This window comes from Labeo rohita, chromosome 21 (genome assembly GCF_022985175.1).
Source record: "Labeo rohita strain BAU-BD-2019 chromosome 21, IGBB_LRoh.1.0, whole genome shotgun sequence".
Taxonomy (NCBI): domain Eukaryota; kingdom Metazoa; phylum Chordata; class Actinopteri; order Cypriniformes; family Cyprinidae; genus Labeo; species Labeo rohita.
The window spans coordinates 19,622,940-19,642,761 of record NC_066889.1 but is presented as its reverse complement, the minus strand read 5'-3'; the positions used below and the strand labels follow the sequence as shown (position 1 = coordinate 19,642,761).

At 38.3% G+C, this 19,822-nt stretch overlaps 1 protein-coding gene across 7 annotated transcripts in view; it reads left to right on the top strand.

Moving 5' to 3' along the window:
• Positions 1 to 19,822, top strand: part of vav2 (vav 2 guanine nucleotide exchange factor) — a 194,183-nt gene that overhangs the window by 35,272 nt on the left and 139,089 nt on the right. For all 7 annotated transcript variants that reach the window (XM_051094019.1, XM_051094021.1, XM_051094017.1 and 4 more), the window contains exon 2: positions 7,108 to 7,224. In XM_051094019.1, coding sequence (XP_050949976.1) covers positions 7,108 to 7,224 — 117 coding nt within the window. The remainder of the gene's footprint in view (positions 1 to 7,107; positions 7,225 to 19,822) is intronic.

Here is a 19,822-nt window from a genome sequence, read left to right as displayed (position 1 = left end):
TGCAGTCTTCTAAGATAATGGTTGGGAACTGAGAACCAATTTTAATTCATTCCATTTTTTCCCACTTGAGTATTTCTTCCTCAAAGTACTAAAATGAATCTTTATTAACTAATTTTGCTAGAACTGGCAGTAGAAAAGCAGCTTGCTACATTTTAGACCAAAGCATTAATCTTGTAAATCTAAAATAAGGATTGATTGTTTTCTGTCGCTGTCATCACAGATAACCCATATTTTTATCTACCATCAAGCTGACACGCCCACTCAAACCATTTCATGGTTGTAGAATGATTTTGCCCGCTGTAATTGGATTGGCTGTTTCTAAAGAGGGTTCTGTCGCTGATGGCACTGATGCGGCGGAGTGATGCTTTCTCTTTTTATGCATGCCCTTCGGTTATGCATTTTCAAGGCGTGTAATAGGCAATGGGCCGCACAGCAAGGAAGTACAAGATGATTTTTACAGAACACTTGCTCCATTAAAAACGTTTGGCTGTGCTAGTTTGTATGGGTATTTCAAATGAGCGTTTACAATGCTAATGTCACTTTGCATTTGTATAAAGAGAAGCATCTATTCTCCAAGTAAACAATAAAAGAAACGAAGCCTAGCTTCTTAGGATGTGCCAGAGATGTCTTCTGGAAGAAGAATGAGAACCTACAGCCGGGTCTAAATCAGATATGAGGATCCACTGCCGAAAGAGAGAAATGGACTGCGGAAAATGGATGCGGCTCCCGGCTCCCCGCCCTGGCATCATAAATAACTTCACCATTGATCGGCTGTAGTCTGTGATTCTCCGCAGCCCTTCTCTCCACATTCATCAGCCCTGCGTCTGATGTGTTTGCCGGCTACTTAATCCACCGATTACTCAGTTGGCCTTTGCCCGGTGTCTACAGCTCTACTTCGGTGTGATTTGCTGGATGCCCAAAATAGAGCATGTTATGGTGCTAATCTGTAATAAATCTAAAGTTACAGTGCCTTCCGAAAGTATTCATACCCCTTCATTTTTTTATGTTGCTGCTTTATGTTAAAATGTTTTAAGTTACTTTTTCCCACTAAATCTACACTTCCTGCACCATAATGACAACGCAAAAACAGATTTGCTCATCAACATTTGGCAGTTATTTGCCATTCTTCGCCTCACCTTTTCACCTCTCAAGCTCTGTCAGCTTGGATGGGGTCTGGCAGACATTTTCAGGTTTCTCCAGAAATCTTTGATAGGATTCAAGCCCAGGCTGTAGCTGGGCCACTTAGGGACATTCACAGAGTTGTCTACAAGCCACTCTTGCTGTATGCTTAGGTTCATTGTCTTGTTGGAAGGTGAACCTTGAATGCTTTGGACTGGGTTTTCAGTAAGGCTATCTCAATATTATGGTGCAGTGAGCTTTTCTTCTACTCTGACGAGTCCCTCAGTCCCCGCCACAGCATGAGGCTGCAACCAGCACGCTTTACGTTTGGGATGGTACTCTGCAGGTGATGAGCAGTGCTGGTTTCCTTCAAACATGATGCTTGGAACTGAGGTTCATCAGACCACAGAGTCTTGTTTCTCACAGTGAGGGGAAATTCCAAGTGTTTTCATGTGTCTTCACTGAGGAGTAGATTGAGTCTTGCCACACCACAATAAAGCCCAGATCGGTGGAGTATTGCAGTGATGTTTGTCCTTCTGTAAGTTTCTTGCGTCTGCATATATGATCATAGAACTCAACTAGAATGACCATCAGGTTCTTGGTCACCGCTCTAGCCAAGGTCCTTCTCCATCAATTGCTTAGTTTGGCCAGGAGGCCAGCTCTAGGAAGAGTCGTGGTTGTTTCAAACTTCTTCCATAAAGGATAACAGAGACTACATGCTACTGTGAACCTTCAAAACAGCAGAATTTTTTTTTTACTTCAGGGCTTGGTTTTTGCTCTGATATGCATTTGCCACAGGTTAACTTCACTTGAAGTGTAGTAGCATCTACAAGCAATATAAATGTTCCAGAGCTAAATTTCACCTGTCCCAGATGAATACTTATGCAATGGAATCATTTAAGTTTTTTTATTTTTAATACATTTGCAAAGATGTTAAAAACCTGTTTTTTGCTTTGCCGTTATGGTGCATGGAGTGTAGATTGATGTGGAAAAAAGTAATTTAAAGCAGTTTAACATAAGGCAGCAACATAAAAAAAAAAAACTGTTGCACTTTATTCGAAAGTGGACAGCCCTGAAATCATGCAAGGTTTATGCAGCACTGTATAATTGCTAAGCTGGACACTGCTTCCTTCTCTAATTCAGGGATCAAATTAAACTTGTAAGACATTCATGCCCCAAAAGAACAAAAGTTGAGTTGAGATCCTAGTTTCACAGTCTGTATTTCTACATTGTGAGAATTGAATTGATTTGAACAGACTTCTCAGGCAGCAAAATGTGTAGCCTGGCAACAACGTGAGTACATGAAAAAACAAACAGAAACAGGAGTAAAACACTCTCTCTGGTGCTTAAGCATACATTTTTTATAAATTCTCGAGAGTCTAAAAAAGGGATTTATTAAAGGAATTTCGAAGCAGAACTGGGAAATCAGGTCACACTTTGATAATAAAAGATTTTGACTTCCTTTGTTTTTGTGTCCCCATCTTCCTCCAGATCAGTCCGTCGGGCATCCATTCATTCTCTTGACTCATTTGAAGGGAATCTGGACGGATGAGTCCAGATAGTGCTCTGGGGCACTGAAGAGCTCCCATTGTCTTCTCACAGTGCTGTACCAGAGCTCTGACAGTGGACATGTTGATACACGGTTCCCTTTATCTTGCCAGGTCGGGCCATTTATTTTGTGAACGCCTCTTAGTGTAAAGGGCTTGCCATTTTCCATTATCTGTGAGAGTCTAGTCTTTGTTCCTCTGTGGAGGATTCCTCTGGTTCAGCTGGAAGAAGATCTTTGCAGAGGGACATGCCTCTCAGTGGGCTTATGTGAATTGGACGGACTTGGAAATGGCTGTTCGTTTTTGAATATATTTTCAGCATTTGCACAAATGGTGTTGTGCTTTGAAGACAGCTCAGCATTTTTCTGCTTTCTTCTTTTTTTGGTTTTACACAGGCAGATGGGATTCCTATGAGGTACACCGTATTTGATTTGATCACGACTTAGAGGGGTTTCTGTGATAAATTGGGCCTTTTGGATAATCCTATCAGATTATCATTTGCATAGCAGCATACATTATTCATTTAGTGTCTGCCTCTCCAATTAGTCGAAGTCAGGTTTTTCTCCGGAGAGGTTTTAACATCTGTGCGACCCTGGAAATCCTGCAGGAGATTTGAGCTAATCAGCCACAGCCTCATCAGCTCTTCAGAGGTGTGTTTGCCTGTGTGTTTACTCTTTTGCTTTTCATTCCCTCGCTCGTTCTTGACCTGTCCTGGGCACCTTGCTCCAGTGGGAGCTTCCTCTCTGTGAGCGAGACAAAGGATCAGAGCGCTTGACAAAATGCCACTGCCATGGCTGTCAATGAGGGCGGCGCCCCCTCACATCCCCACTCTGCTCGGCATCGACCCTTTGCCAGTTTCCTTTGAAAGATATTTGTGCTGCCCTTGCACCTGGATTCCACCCCTTTAATACCTTGTTGAAAACCATCCGGCCATTTATGTGGTTTGTTATTTTGCTCACATCTTTTATGCCTTTTGCTCCACGGATTCGTGCCATAGATACAGCAGATTTTCTGAAGGCTGTCTGACTGTCTCGCCACAGTCTAGACTCCAGTGCTTCACCCGCTGACTCGCTGTCTGCTTCTGCGCCTGCCTTCTTCCTGACTGACTGTCTTTTTGAGTCGCTGCTTCAAGGCTCAAAGCGCCTGACTGCTTGACAGATTGTTTGACTCTTTGACTTCTTCACTCATGCTTTTGAAGCGAATCATCGGCTGGATTGATCTGTGCTCCTCATGCCCCTGTGGGGAGTGATACTCCCTGGCTCCGGTCTCACTTTCTTTTTTTCTGCTTCTCAGACACAACAATCTTCCCTTAGGACTTTATTGCTGCTTTTAAACATGTCTTTCTTGCTTCTCTGCTTAAAAAGATTTAATTTTTGTTGATTTAGTTTATTAGCGGATGCTCTCACAGTTTGGGAGACTCATCCTGCCAGAGCGGTGCACCAGAGGCAGAGAGGGTAATTCTTTATTCCCTGTGTGTGTGGGAATGACAGCTCTTTGTAACCTGGTTTCTTCCCCTAGCTGTTTATCCAGGAGCTGTCTTTCCGTCTCCTATTTGGTTTTCATTGAAAAAAGCAGAATTTGAGTACTTGTGCTGAATGAGACAGGTGGTGCTCTGATCTTTTCGTGTAGTCATCACTAGAATCTTAATGCAAAAAGACACAGCCACATGAACGTAGCCTGGGGTTGGGGAGTGCATTCTGAGCGTTAGATTTGTTCAGACCCCTGCTATGACATTGCACAGCCAAAAGCCATACCTTTGCGCTTCCCGTAAGCAATTGAAAGACGTAGGAAAGGTGTGATTAGCATGAAGAAACAGTATCCTATTCATCTGCTGGATACAGCTAAACAGAGTGGAAAATTCATACTTTTAAAGCCAGAGTGTGTTTTTAACGGTTAGTGGGTTCAGAACAGACTGAACTTCTGGTCTCAGAGAGAGAGAAATTACTGAAGCATCTCTTTTAAGAGACCACTGTCTGCTCCAAAAGCAAGTTACTGCACACCAGAATGTTTAGTATTGGGTCCTTATATGAGGACATTTTCAGTTTCACCTGGGAATACGAAATGAGAACAATAAACTTCCCACATTTTTGTTGGGTGTGCTGTTTTAGTGGTGCTTGCTAGGCACTTTTACCCAGTGGTCATTTTTGTGGTTTAAGATGTGGTTTCCAGTGTTTTGACATCATACATATATAATTTCATATTAATGAATTTTAATCAATTTTGCTTGGACTAAAATCTGATTTTAGTCTACAAAAATATAATTTGTCAGTGCCTATAGCACAACTGTCCTGACCTAGGGTCCTTTGCCAAGCCCCCTCCCCCCATTACAACACTTTCCTGTCAATCTCCTCTGTCCTGTCATCTAATATATGCCGTTTAAAAGTTTAGGATCCATAAGATTCTTAATGTTTTTTTTTTTTAAATTTCTGCTCATCAAGGCTGCATTTATTTGTTTAAAAATACAGAAAAAAGTGATATTGTGAAATATTATTGCAATTTAAAATATTGGTTTTCTATTTTAATATACTTTAAAATAGATTTTTTTTTCTGTGATGCAAAGCTGGATTTTCATCAGTCATTACTTCAGTCTTCCATGTCACATGATCTTTCAGAAATTATTCTTATATGCTGATTAATTATCAATGTTGAAAACAGTTTTGTTGCTTAATATTTTTTTTTTTTTGAACCTGTGATACTTTTTCAGAATTTTTTGAACAAAAAGTTAAAAAGAACAGCATTTATTTAAAATACGGTTTGTTTCTAACAATGTAAGTCTTTACTATCATTTTTATCAATTTAACATTTAACACATCCTTGCTGAATAAAAGTTAACAACAGTGTATATTGTTACAAAAGATTTCTATTTTAAATAAATGCTGTTCCTTTTAATGTTTTATTCAAAGTACCCTGAAAAATATAAAAAAAAAAAAAAAAATTTAAACAGCACAACTGTTTCCAACATTGATAATAATTCAGCATATTAAAATGATTTCTGAAGGATTTGACACTGAAGACTGGAAAGTAATGATGCTGGAAATTCAGCGGTGCATTACAGAAATAAATTGCATTTTAAAGTACATTCACATAGAATGTACAGTTAGAAACAGTTATTTTACACTGAAATAAGATGTCACAATATTACTGTTTTTTTCTAATTGTTGTTTCTAATTTTAGATTAATTATCGTGGTCTTTTTGTCTTGTGATTTTCTTTGTCCTTTATCTTGACATCACATTCTCAATCATCCTTAGCCATCTTTATCTGTTCTGATAAATGAACTGGTGTTTTCTTGTGTGTCACATACTAAGCGTAGCTACACTCTTGTGTTTCCAGCATAATGCTGATCCTGACACACTTGGGGTTGTCTTACAGCTCTCATTAAGGGCTAGTTTTACAAGTGGCATCACGGCTGTGAGAATTTAATCCGGCTTGTGTTCTAATGGTGGTTATCTCCATTGTGCTGGCTTTAATGTGACAAATAGGCCTCCGTTGTCCCGCTTTGCACAAGAAACAGAGCTGCTAGTGGTGGGTTCACAATAGGGGTTGTGATTCCTGCTGAATAATGGTGGCATGCTTGTAATATCTCTGGTTTACTGCCCCCTTCGCTCCTGAATCATTACTAGTACGGAATGCTCTATTCGCCTTAAGTGTACTGTTGTGAACACAGCTACCAGTATTTGTTTCAGAGTTTGTTTCCACCGCCATCTCCATAGAAATGCAAACCCATGCACATAATTGAATTATATCGGAGACATGAATTAAACATGAGACATGATTCATTGACATTTGGTGGGTGGAAATAAACAATGACAAAGTTGTTATTGTTTAGTGCCTGTTTGTGTGGTTGTATTGGTTTCACCCAGCTCAAGTCAATTATATTAGACAAATTCTCATTACAAGGAACGTTTATGCATGAATTCTTTGAAACAAATAAGGAGCAGGAGCCAGCGTTGTGTCATACTGGCATCAGTGTTACTAACGGTAATGATTGTGCAAAGAAAAGAAGGATCTAGTTTTGCTTGAGAGACCCTAAGGACAGAAGGAATGGTAGGTTTGTAGCCTGGTAAGTGAACAGTGACTGTGCTAGATCATGCCAGAGGCGATCCGTCAGATGCTCATTGGCTTATCTAAGCCAAGCCTGGGCCTGGGGATCCAAATCACAGTGTGTGATAACTGTTTGCTTAATCACTGGTACAGGAAGAAGGAAATGAGCTGACTGTCAATAGGCTCCAGGAAATTAAATATGCTCCACACGCTGCAAAAATGAGATGGTGTCAGAGTTCTCCATGCCTTTGAAGTGACAGTATTTTAATGCTGTTAAATATGGAAATATTTCCTTAGAATTATAGCTGTTTTTCAAAAAGACTTTTCCTTTTGTGTTCATTCCTTTTTTTTTTTTACAATCAAAATGATTTGACATTCTTTGTCTCGTTCTTTTCCAGTTTCTGTGTTTGAAGAACATCCGAACATTCCTGAAAGTGTGCCATGATAAGTTTGGCCTGAGGAACAGCGAGCTGTTTGATCCCTTCGATCTCTTCGACGTGAGGGACTTTGGAAAGGTGAGAAACTATGGTTTTGCTGAGCACGCAGGAGACTATTAATCATTTTACATCGTCATGTTTAAGTCTCCGCAGCTGAATGACATTAATGTTGTCTGCACTTTTATGGGAGATTAACCCATAAGTGAGGCTATTGTGCATAAGCTTTGTTCCACTACTTACAGCCCTCTCACACACAATCCATTAATGCTGGGGATAATATAAAAGTGTGTGCAATGCTTAATCGGCCCTGTGTGGATTTCTTCCCCCTAGTCTTATCTTCTTCACAGTGCGTTTGAATATTCACATGCACATTTGATCACACACCTTGGGGTCACAAGCGTGCCTGTGTGTGCCAGTGCATATCTGTGTCGCTACCCATATGCCTTGTGTGTGTGTGTTTATGCATGTTTCGAAGGATTTAAGCAGTGCTCATTTTAGGTGACTGATGATCAGCTTTTACAGTGATTTATAGGGCCCTATGATTTCAACGATGCTGAAAACGTCAACAGAATCACGGAATCCAGTCATAAAAATGGAATTTACTGTATAATGTGGAATGTCACCGAATTTGCCAAATTTTGGAAGAATAAATCAAAAGTAGGTCAGTAGGCTTAAATCAAAACGTGATATAGAGTAGTGTCTGAATATTAAGCCTCAAAAATACTATACCTGCATATTCTGTATGTCTCTGTGTTCGTTTACTACACATACTGAAGCGCGCATGATGCTCACAGTGTTTTCTGTCTCTGCCGCCTCAATATATGAGTACATGAACACATGTAATGAAAAACATCATAAATATAATACATAAATGAAAAATTGTCCTATGGTGTGACTGTCTAAGGCATGGTTCAATAAACTGCATTTTTTATAAATTAAAAAGAAAAGCATAAAATTGTTAATAAATACCTCCGGTATAATTGTACAAGTGTCTGTTTTAGTCGATGGCAGTTTTTTTTCATTTATATATTTCTAAAAGTGTAGGAACTTTATACATTTTGTCTCTGAAAAACCATGACGCCGTATGACGTACACATGGTAGATTTTTGTCTCAGAATTGTTTAAATATTTAACTTTTATAGCTCTAAAAAAATGTGTTACGTTTTGTTGTCCTTTGGTGTGACACCCCTAAATTATATTTTTAAATTAAAAAATGTACGTTAAACTGGGTAATCATAGAAAATTATGCAAATGAGCCTTGCAAACCGCTGATGACAGGTTAGCTCGGAATAGCAAGGTCATTCATTGATACAAAAGGCTGAAACATCCTGTGGTTTGACACAAAATATCCTCCGGTGTGACGCCTATCACACCACAAAACAAAGATGTCACACCAGAGGACAAGGTCTCTTTAAAAAGCATTTTCAATAATTAAATACATTTGTTTATTATTATGAAACAAGCTCTCAGCTTTCGAATGTCATTTTGTAAGAAATTCAAACTATAAATACTGTTTTGTGGCTCTTTAATGTGTCGTGATAGATCAGTGTATTGCCTTATTAGATCAATGACACGTGAACCGATCGTCTGTTCCTCTTTACTTAAAGCATGTAAAAAAACATGAATAAACATCAGAATGTATTTTATTTCAACCGCGGAAAGACGTCAATACACACAAGTTTAAGTCCTTCTGTCTCATTTGTCAGTGGTGGATTCGACGTTGTGATTGGTCAGGTTGCCTGTCAATCAAGCTGGGTCAATTTGGGAAAAAGTAAAATGGATTTCATAGTGCCCTAGATTGAGGAGTGAGGTGTGAGAAAAGATCTTCTAACTATTCACAGTACCATCTAGCTTAGGGTTTTTAATCTTTGGTCCAAATATGATACTCCCCTTGCAGATGAGGAAAAAATTGAATTCCTGCTTGATGTCAGATTTTTCACACACTTAAAAGGCATCTTGTACTTTTCTAACTGTCAAATGCTCTGTCAGAGCTTTCTCTGGTGCGTAAGCACCCTTATGCTGACTTTGCATTGACGGTCATCCAAGTATTGGAGAAAATGTGATGTCCTTAAGAACAACTGAACCCTGATCTTTATATCACTATGGCAGTTTAGTCAATGCTCTGACCTCCATGATAGAAGCTCATTGTTAATTCTGTTTCTTAGTGCTAATTCAGCTTAATGTCTGCCGTTTATATTGGATATGAGTTCTTCCTTTTTATCAGTATAGTTATAAAAAGTGCTTTAAAGATTAGCAGAATTAAAGAGAAGACAACTTCCTTAATATTGATTGTTTCGGTTGCATGAATTGATTGGACTTCATTAAGTATTTACAGGTGCAAAGCACTTGTTCGACCATTGAAACGTTTCCAATCCAATAGTTCCGGTTAACTACAGCTCAGCAAGCGCGTCTGGACATTTCCAATGCCTCGGTCAGGAAAGAAAGGAGCGGCAAGACGACGAGAGCGCTTTAAAGTCTCAAAGGGAGGGGCGTAGACAGCGAGATTAAGCCTTTGCCAGATGCTGAGCTTTAATGGATAATGTGGAATACGGTGAGTGAGAGTCAATGAGCGCACGGAAAACAATATTAAAACCCTCAAGCAGTCAGAATCAATCACACACACCCTCCACATGTCAATGTGTAAATTGCGTTTGCGTCGACTCGAAGGTGACGGGCTTGTCCCGTCATTGATTCTCCATTAAGAGCATGCAGCGCATTATAATATATTGAAGTAGGCAGCTCGATGTCAGTACGCCATACATGCAAATCGTCCACCTCTTTTTGAATGAAGAGGGACGGATGCTTCGAAAGCTGTAGAGCTGAAGGATGGAAAGCATTTTTAATCTTTCAACAGCACCTACATTGTTGAACTTTCACCTCCGGCTGTAATATATCTCTCTGGCCTGTCAAGCTCAGGGTGCCTTTAATTGGAACGGAGAGTCTCAGTCCTTTGTGTCCTTGCAGTGGGACGGTTGAATTGTCCATGTTGTCATATCCTAACAGCTTTGTTTGAGAAGAGAGCTCAAATCTGTCCGTTTAGTGTGAATATTTAGTCTCTGCATGCTGTCCATTCATCAGCACTTCATTACTCTTTCCTGGGTGGAGCAGCTTCAAAACACCTGTCCCTCCTGATGCTTCAGGTAATTGCCTCTCATTGCTTTCTCCATCTCGCTGCTTTTAGGTCTTTTAGGCAGATGGCTCACCCCCACATCTCTCACTAAACTCGCCAGAGCGCTCCTGTCAGTGCTGTGATGTTTCATGCCCTCCTCTATCCCATCAGCCCGTGGGACGCATCCTTACGACAATCACAGATGGACCCAGATTCTCCTTGCCTTTCCATTTTCATCATTACTCATAAACACAGAGCTCTCTGGGGTTCGCTTTTGGTTTAATGTGGCATTCAAACTAAACTGCTCCTGTCTTTCCCCCTCTAATTGGATCTGGATATGCAGTTGTTATCATTTAAATGAACACCACAATCATTTTGGTTCACGTCTTTGTGACAATTAGCACGGTGACACTCCACCTGTTCGCAACCTATTTATAGCTTTGTGATTTGCAGTGTGTGAATCAGACAGGTTGAAGATGGTTTTGATTATCATATGGTAGATAAGAATCAGTTGACCCCTGTAAGCCAGCTTTGATTTGGCTGTTGTACAAAATCTTATTGACCTGGTCTCTTTTGTTTAGTGTTGTCGTAATTATCCCTCGTCTTTATTCAGAGACCTAGAGACCTAGAGAACAACCTCCCAGTAGACTCAAGTGGGCGTGCTCTAAATTAACAGTCGGTTCATCTGAGGGCAGTATCAGTGAAATAGCTCCTTGATTGACACCACTGGGGCCTTTTGGAGACCACAGGGAGGCAAATATTATTTCCATAAGATTAAATAAGAACAAAGATTGAGACTTTTTGCACACATGCACAGATTCAGTGATTTTTTTTTTTAAAATTTATTTTATTTATTTATTTATTTATTTATTTATTCATTTTTTATGTTTTTTTTATTTATGTTTTTTGTGTGTAGTTATTAGTTTGGTCTGAAAACTGATTTTCTATCTGAATTGTTTTCATTATTTTCTATTCAAAATATATTGATTTTAAAGTAGTGTTGTCAATTAGGGCTGGGAGATAAATCAATAAAGATAATTATCGAGCAATATAAATTTCCTCGATAAATGATAACAAGAGTTCAATAAATGTTCAATATAATGTTTATCAGCAAAGACGGAACAAAAGAGTGCTAGTCATATAAAGAGAGCCGCTCAAACTGCTTATCTATTTGATCAAAGTTCAAACGGCGGCATGATTTGAACTTACTAGAGCAGATTCATTCACCTGCTGATGACACCAAGTCACTAAACAGCGCTGTGAGATCCAGTGTGAAGAGCTTGATTTCAGCTGACAAACAGGACAAACACTGTGCGCAATGATACAGTCTGATGACTTTTTAATCTACAAATTGCCATCATTTACCATAGATTTACTGTAGTAGCACTAACTGCACAGTGGAATTGTCAGAAATGTGGTTATATTTTTTGAATTTTATTATTAATGTAGACATGCATTAAATGTATTGAAGGAGCAGTAATGGAATATAATTACAGTATTTTTTTGTGATTATAGCTATATTATAAGCTATAGCATTCATGCATTTATAGTAAATGTATTTACACTACTGTACCATGGTATTGAAGTGCTATATTTGTGATTTTAACTGTTATTATCATGATCTACATGTATGCTACTATGGAACGAGCAATGGTTACTTAAAATAAAAAATAAAAAATAGTCAGAACAGTCAGAATAATTAAGTTTCACCATATAAAAATGAGGTCTCTACAATTTCTACAGGAAAAAAGTTTAGGAAAAATGACTGAAAAAAAGTGTAAAGGATAAAAAAACAACAACATGCGTTTGTTATGTTGCAACCATAAAGAATAGTTTAAATCCACAATTAACCATCTGTTTTTTATAACTTTCACGTTGTAGCCAAAATCTTCCTTGAAAGAAGTAAAAAATTGACATTTATCATGGTAATTATTGTGATAATTTTTTGGATATATATTGCCCAACCCTAGTGTAAATTGATTTAAAAAAAAAAAGCACTTTTTTCCTGAAATTAATCACAATTAATCGTCATTAAAGATTTTAAATATACATTTATATTGCAATAATTTCTCATTATATCTTTAAATTAATGTAGAAAAAACATAAAGACCGTATATTTTTATTATTTGTTAAATGTTCAGCAAATATTCAAAAAAAGCACTTTTTGTCAAGAAAAAAAGAGATGGAAGCAGCAGTTGAGTAGAGTGGAGTGGCCAGCCCTAGCCCCATCCACGCGTTAAACTGGAAAAATTAAGCGCCTGCGTTAATGCACTAATTTTGACTAAAAACTTTTTTTTTTTTGTTTTCTTATTTTTTAATATGACAAGCCCCAGGGCTATTTATTTGACCTGCAAACAGGTTAAATTGTATTATTTAAAATATTAGCATTTAAGGCTAAAAATAGAAAGTTACACTTTCCCTTTTTTATGCACAGAAGTTATTTGAAGTCATTTGTTGACTGCCCCTACCCTGCAGGCTTCCTCTTTAGTTTCTCAGTATTGTGCTAAAACTGTCTGCAGCAGAAGTGCTATTCTTTTGAACGCACAATTACAATTCAGTCACTATTGTGTGTGCACTCTCCATATGCATACATTTTTTCTGCTCAAGTATACTTGAGCTCCTCTCCTCTCCTCTCCTCTCCTCTCCTCATATCCTCTCCTCTCCTCTCCTCTCCTCATATCCTCTCCTCACCTCTCCTCTCCTCTTTAAACATTGTCTCAAAATAGCTGGTTGCCAGGCACTCTTTACTGCAGCAGAGCACTGCTCAAATACCTGTAACACTGCTTTGAGAAAGTTGCTAAGGAACAATGGTGACATTAAAGAATGGGCTCTCTGTAAAGGTTATTGCGGTGGTTTGAATTTTAGTTTTAACAGCATGCTGAGGCAGCACTGATGCGTTTGAGGTTCATATTTGAGGTTTTATATCAGACTGTGCTGCTTTTGTGTTTTATCAGTGGTGAGGTCAGTGGCCTTTTGACATAACAAAGTGTGAAACCGATTGACTGAGCAAAACATCTACTGTTAAACATGTATCTTGTAATGTTAAAAGGTGGTTTCTGGTTGTTAGCTAAGAACATGATTCCTTTGCATCTGCAGAAACGATCATTTGTGTCCCTGGGCCACAAAACCAGTCATAAGGGTCAATATTTTGAAACTGAGATTTATACATCATCTGAAAGCTGAATAAATAAACTTTCCATTGATGTATGGTTTATTAGGATAGGACAATATTTGTCTGAGGTCGGGCTATTTGAATATCTGGAATCTGAGGGTGCAAAATACTGAGAAAATCGCCTTTAAAGTTCTTAGCAATGCATATTATTAATCAAAAATTAAGTTTTGATACATTCACAGTAGGAAATTCACAGAATTTCTTCATGAAATCATAATATCTTCATAATATCCTAATGATTTTTGGCATAAAAGAAAAATTAATCATTTTGACCCATACAGTGTATTATTGGCTGTTGCTACAAATATACCCGTGCTACTTATGACTGGTTTTGTGATCACATTTAGAACATTTGAAACAGTGACACAATGTTGTCTCTTTAGACAAACTGTTTCAGCTTAGTTTGGGATTAACCCTAGGCCATAAAGTACTTTCAGTAGCAAATGGCTTTTTCAAAATCAATCTTGTTTTGAAAGTTTCTCTTCCATCTCCAAAGGCATCCTGTTGTGAATTAAACGATATTGAGACAATAAAATTTATAGGCTGTATTTGTTGTAGAAAGCCATTTCGCCCCGCTCGGATCATTAAAGCAAATGTTCCTGAATGCATGGAGCTCTCCTCCTTCACCTCAAAGCCAGTGACATGTTCCTCTGTACCCCTGTCACACGCTGTTCCCCAGCGACTCCTGTCCATCAGGAGCCAGGCTGCATGTTTTAACATAAAGCTGCCAACACAATCAATTATTCATTCAAAACGCCTCACTCTTGATGATAATTCTCCTGCTATGAATAATTGAAGGGAAGTACCTGCTTCACTTTGGACCTTCCCCTTGCCACTCTCGCCATCAGAATGCCTCATTAGCTCTTACCTCGTTATTGAGGTATCTGCCCGAAACAGGTGGTTGTCAGGTGTCATTTGTGAACTGAGACAGCTATAATAATCAACGCTGGCATTCTGTTGTTCATTCTCATAATTAACATTAAGTTTACCAAAGATATATCCTAGAATATCTGAATAACAGGTTTTATGTTACCTTTTTTAAGATAGGAAAGTATAGTAGTGTTTGTGTTTATGTATGCTTTGTATTTGTGATTTAAATATATTATTCATTTATATTATTTAAATTTCAATTATTTTTAAATTTTATTTAATTAATGTTTAAAGGGATAGTTCATAAATATGTTAATTTTTAATTAATTAATTCTGTCATTAATTTCTCCCCTTATATTGTTCCAAACCTGTAAGACCTTCATTCATCTTCAGAACAGAATATATTTTTGATGAAATCCGAGAGCTTTCTGACCCTGCATAGACAGCAACGCAACTGACTTTAACAATTTCTACTTTTTTGTGTAAGTCTCCACCGCCAATAATAATTTGAGTAATATTTTAATATTGTTTTTAATTTGCTCTATTTTTACATTGAGGATTGGACATGAATGTAGTGAAAAACTTAAACTTGCAGTGTTTTAAAGCATGTGCCCTTTTGTCCGCATGCTCTGTTTCTTTTTCTTTTCAGTACAATAAAAACTGGCCCCCCTTCCCCAAACTAAATCTGTATTCTACTGCTAGCTATTATGTCAACAATAAGTACAACATCATATTTTAGTCAGCACCTGAGCCGCACACATGTAATAAGTTCCGCTGTGTTTCCAGCACAAAAGCAAAACGGGAGCAATATTTCATAAATCTGCCGAGACTGTTTTTCCAGAATCAGCTCTTTGTTTTTCTGGCGATTCGGTTCTCTGACAGGAGGTGATGACAGGCAGCAGCGTTTAATTCTGCAAGAAGGAAAGTGATGAACTGCTGAACACATTACACGCGGAGACCGAAAGCGCCCTGCACAATAAAATCTACATTGTGGAAATAATTGCTGCTCTTTTGTCTTCCCTTTGAGAGCGTAACACTGTGGCAGAACCGCACAATGGCCTCTGCCGGGTTTCTGTTTGAACATTCCCCGCACATTGTCTCACCGCAGTGTCTAAAACAAACTCAGATGTGGTGCAAAGAGTGACGGGAAAAAAGAAAGCGAGAGAGCTTTTGCAGCCATGCAGTTTGGTGTGTCTCCGGCGTGCCGCGGCAGTAAAGAGGAGTCATCCAGGAAGAGCAGCTCCCCTCCAGGAAGTACTTCCACATTCAGCTCCAGTCGTGAGCAGCGTGCAGAGCACTCTCATTATTTTTCTTTCTCTTTCCGTCCTGCTCTGTTTCTCTTGCCCTTTAGTTTGCTGCAAACCTAAAGGAATTCCTCTGACAGACAGGTACATTTTTTTGAGTTCGTGAGCATGAATAAGCAAACCTTGAAAGTGCGTAGCATGTTTGTCCTTCACTATAAACTCCAGAGTATGAAACTGTGTAGCCGAGGTATATGTGCGTGATAGGTTTTGCTTTTAGTGACCTCTGCACAAAAGCTCGAAGAAGGTGTAAACAGGAAGTCTGCAATCCGTGTTAATCCTTTAAAAATGATTCTGGCAGCGAATAGCCTGGCAATGACCTCCCGCATAGGGATTTCAGAGCACGGGATGCTATGTATTAAGTTCTCACATTCAAGGTGAAATCTACTTTAGCCTTATCCAAACTTGCTGCAAAATCGACAAAAGGTGCACCGTGATTCAAAATGTGCTTGGCAGAGCAACCTCAAGGTGTCTGATCGTACTAATTTGGTTAATTCAGCCAAAGCCTAGAATGCAAAATAACAAATGCAGAGCACTTAATCTGACCATTAAGGAGTTTGCTTTTAACGCTCTCTTTGGTGAAACTCTGTAAAGCAACTCCAGGAGTTGTGCTTGAAAAATAACCAACTTGTGTAAATGTCAGTGGGTGTACATTAATTTCTCTGGTGCCTATTAAAAGCCAGTATCTGCTCGTCACTCTCTCTTTCTCTCTTGCAGTCGAACTAATCAGGAACTCTGCTGCATAAAGCCTGCTGTGCCACTCTGGGTTTCAGGCTACTAAAAGCCATAAAAGTCGACCACAAGTGGATCTAATCTGCTTTCATATTCCCTATCAAAGACTTGTGATATGTAAATTGGAACTAATGCATTACATGTATATCTATTACTCCTTTGCATGTTTATTACAGGCCTGCAAGAGACGAAGACAGAAGCATGGGCTTCTATTTGCAGGGGTCATAGTGCCTCTTAATGTAGAGAATTCATTAATCTGACATTATGCTCTGAAGTGTATCAGCGTGGGGTTCTAACCATGAACTTTTTTTTGGTTTATTGCAGCATAAGACCTCAACAGTGAACACCCACTCTTATAAAGCAATGTGACTTCATAATGTCCTGCACTTTCAAACATGTAGTGCATTAGTGCCCTTTCTCTTTTTCATTGGCTTTAGTTCTGGAAGACTTTTTTTCTCAGTCATTTTTTCCGTAGGGATTTAAAAACAAAATAGTGAGGTAAATCACAACATTAAAAGTGACATATTATACTCCTTTTTACAAGATGTAGTATGAGAGTTTCAGCTCAAAATACCCCACGCCTATTTTGACTGGAAGCAGAAACACACTGTTTTCGAGCATGTCTCTTTAAATACACATGAGCTGCTATTCCCCGCCCCCTTTTTTCAGAACAGGGCTGTGCCTTTACAGCTTATGCCTCAGTTACCAAAACTGTTTGGTTTTGATTATCATGTCTGTTGTGCTGAAACCATGCGTTTTAAACCCATATCAGTTTAAAGGATTACTCCATTACTCCATTACTACATTAATCACTTACCCCCATGTTGTTCCAAACCCGTAAAAGCTTTGTTCGTCTTCTGAACACAATTTAAGATATTTTGGATGAAAACCCGGGAGGCTTGTCACTGTCCCACTGACTGACTGGAGGAGGCTAATTCTTGAATATTTTTTTTTCTTTGCGTACAAAAAGTATTCTCGTCGCTTCATGCAATTTAGATTGAACCACTGATGGCAGATGGAATATTTTGACTATGTTTTTTATACTTTTCTGGGTCTTTATAGTGGTATTTACTGGAAGTCAATGGGACAGTCACGAGCCTCCTGCTTTTCATCCAAAAATATCTTAAATTGTGTTCCGAAGATGAACGAAGCTTTGTCATGTCTGTTGAGCGCGTGAACGCTATGGCCAATCAGCAGTGTTTAAAAATCGGCTCAACAGCACTCAAATGTGAGCGGGAAATGGACGATGGAAGATCTGCTGGAAGATTTGCAAATGACAGTCAAATTAAAAATGAGGGAGAAATATAAAAGTAAATGAAGAGTTCAGATGCAAAAGCCTCTAAATCCGTCTGACGTATTTCTTTAAAATGAGCATTACTTTCTGGCTACTTTGTATAGGTTTCTATGTACTGGTACTTCTGATTGGGCTGAGGCTGGAATTTAGCGAGTTTGAAGTAAAAGTATTTGATGGATATATACTATGTGTCAGGAGCATTCACTCAGTATCATTATCTCATTTTTGACTGAGATGGCTTTTAGCTGGTTTTGGAACTGGAACTCTTCAAATACAGTGTTTTATATAGTAGCATTATTTCTGATTCGATTATATGATCCACAGTTCTTCATTGAATAGGTCATTGTTGTACTCTATTTTGGGGAATTTTTAAGATTTTTCCTCAAGCTTTTCTCTACATGGCACTAGGTAATTTGATACGGATGATAAATGTTTGTCCTCTCTTTTTCTGTCTCTTTCGCTTTGACTTATTGAATCTTGAAGATGCCCTGCCAGGTGGTGCGAGACCTCATGCTGTGGGTGCTAAACTGTGTCCCACTCTCCTCCTTCGCTGTTCATTTCTCACCCGTAGGTTTGCTGCTGATAGGTAGCAATAATAACCACCGACTGCTATGCTTTGTTAGCGAAAGATGGCACAAAAAACCATGTAAGCACCTGTGTCCCACAGTGCTCCTCACTAACTCTCTCAACTGCAGACTTGAAACCTGTTGGTCGATAACATGCATTCACAAGCTAACAGAAAAGTAGTGATGTTTGTTTTAGGAAATGCAGTTAAGATTTGGGTTTTATAGTATAGATGCACAGATAATAATATACTGGCTGATACTGATAAGTTGATTATTATGTTCAAAAGTTTTGTTACTTGAATGATCCACAGGAGTTTTTTTTTTTTTGTTTAGTGATAGTTGTTCATGAGTCCCTTGTTTGTCCTGAACAGTTGAACTGCCTGCTGTTCTTCGGGAAAAATTTCAGGTCCCACAAATTTTTTTTTTTTTTAAATCATTTTTGTGTATTTGAACCCTTTCCAGCAATGACTGTATGATTCTGAGATCCATCTTTTCACACGGAGGACAACTGAGGGACTCATATGCGGGGGGTGAAAACTTTTGAACAGAATGAAGATCATCTTATTTTGCCTAAATTATCATTTTTTTTCATTTAGTACTGCCCTTCAGAAGCTACAGAAGATACTTACATGTTCCCCAGAAGACAAAATAAGTTAAATTTACCCTAATTTTCAATTTCAAGAAGTTTTCACCCCGGGCTCTTAATGCATCATTTTTCCTTCTGAAGTGTCAGTGAGTGTTTGAACCTTCTGTAATAGTTGCATATGAGTCCCTCAGTTGTCCTCAGTGTGAAAAGATGGATCTCAAAATCATACAGCCATTGTTGGAAAGGGTTCCAATAAACAAAAATGCTAAAAAAAAAAAAAAAGGATTTGTGGGACCTGAAGGATTTTTCTGAAGAAAAGAGGGAAGTTTAACTGTTTAAGACAAACTAGGAACTCTTGACCAACTACCACTAAACAAAAAACACAGCTGTGGATTACTCAGATAACAACACAGTATTAAGAATCAAGCGTATGTAAACTTTTGAACAGGGTTATTTTTAAAAATTCAACTATTATTTTTTCTTATGGACTATATGTAAACATCTTTTATGTGAAATATCTTAAGGTCAGTACTAAATAAAAAAATAACATGCGTTTTGTATGATCCTTCTTATTTTGGTAAAATAATGAATGGTTTTGCAGATTCTGCAAGGTGTATGTAAACTTTTGACATCAACTGTATTATTTCCAATTAATGCCTAATATTCTACATTATATTGTCTAAATAAATACTAAAAAATAACAATGAAAAAAGAGCATTAAGCCCAAAATTTAGCTGATTTAAATTAGACAGGTGAATTTAGACACTGAAAGCTGTTTAATATCAGCAAAAGCTCAAAAAAGGTATCTTCCCATGCTTTTGTCGGAATCCAGGCCAGTGTGTTGACAGTTAGTGATGCAGGATTTCACTTTGCGAGTGGAAAGGCAAAATTATAGTTTGTTCTGTTCATTTCTTTCTGCTCTCAGTCCATTTCAAATGAAAGAAATCCACCCACTGCGCATATGACGTCGTAGTCACGTCTTTTCCATGTCACGGACCCAATATAGACATGATCTGCACGTCTATCCGACGTCCAATGTTTAGTGG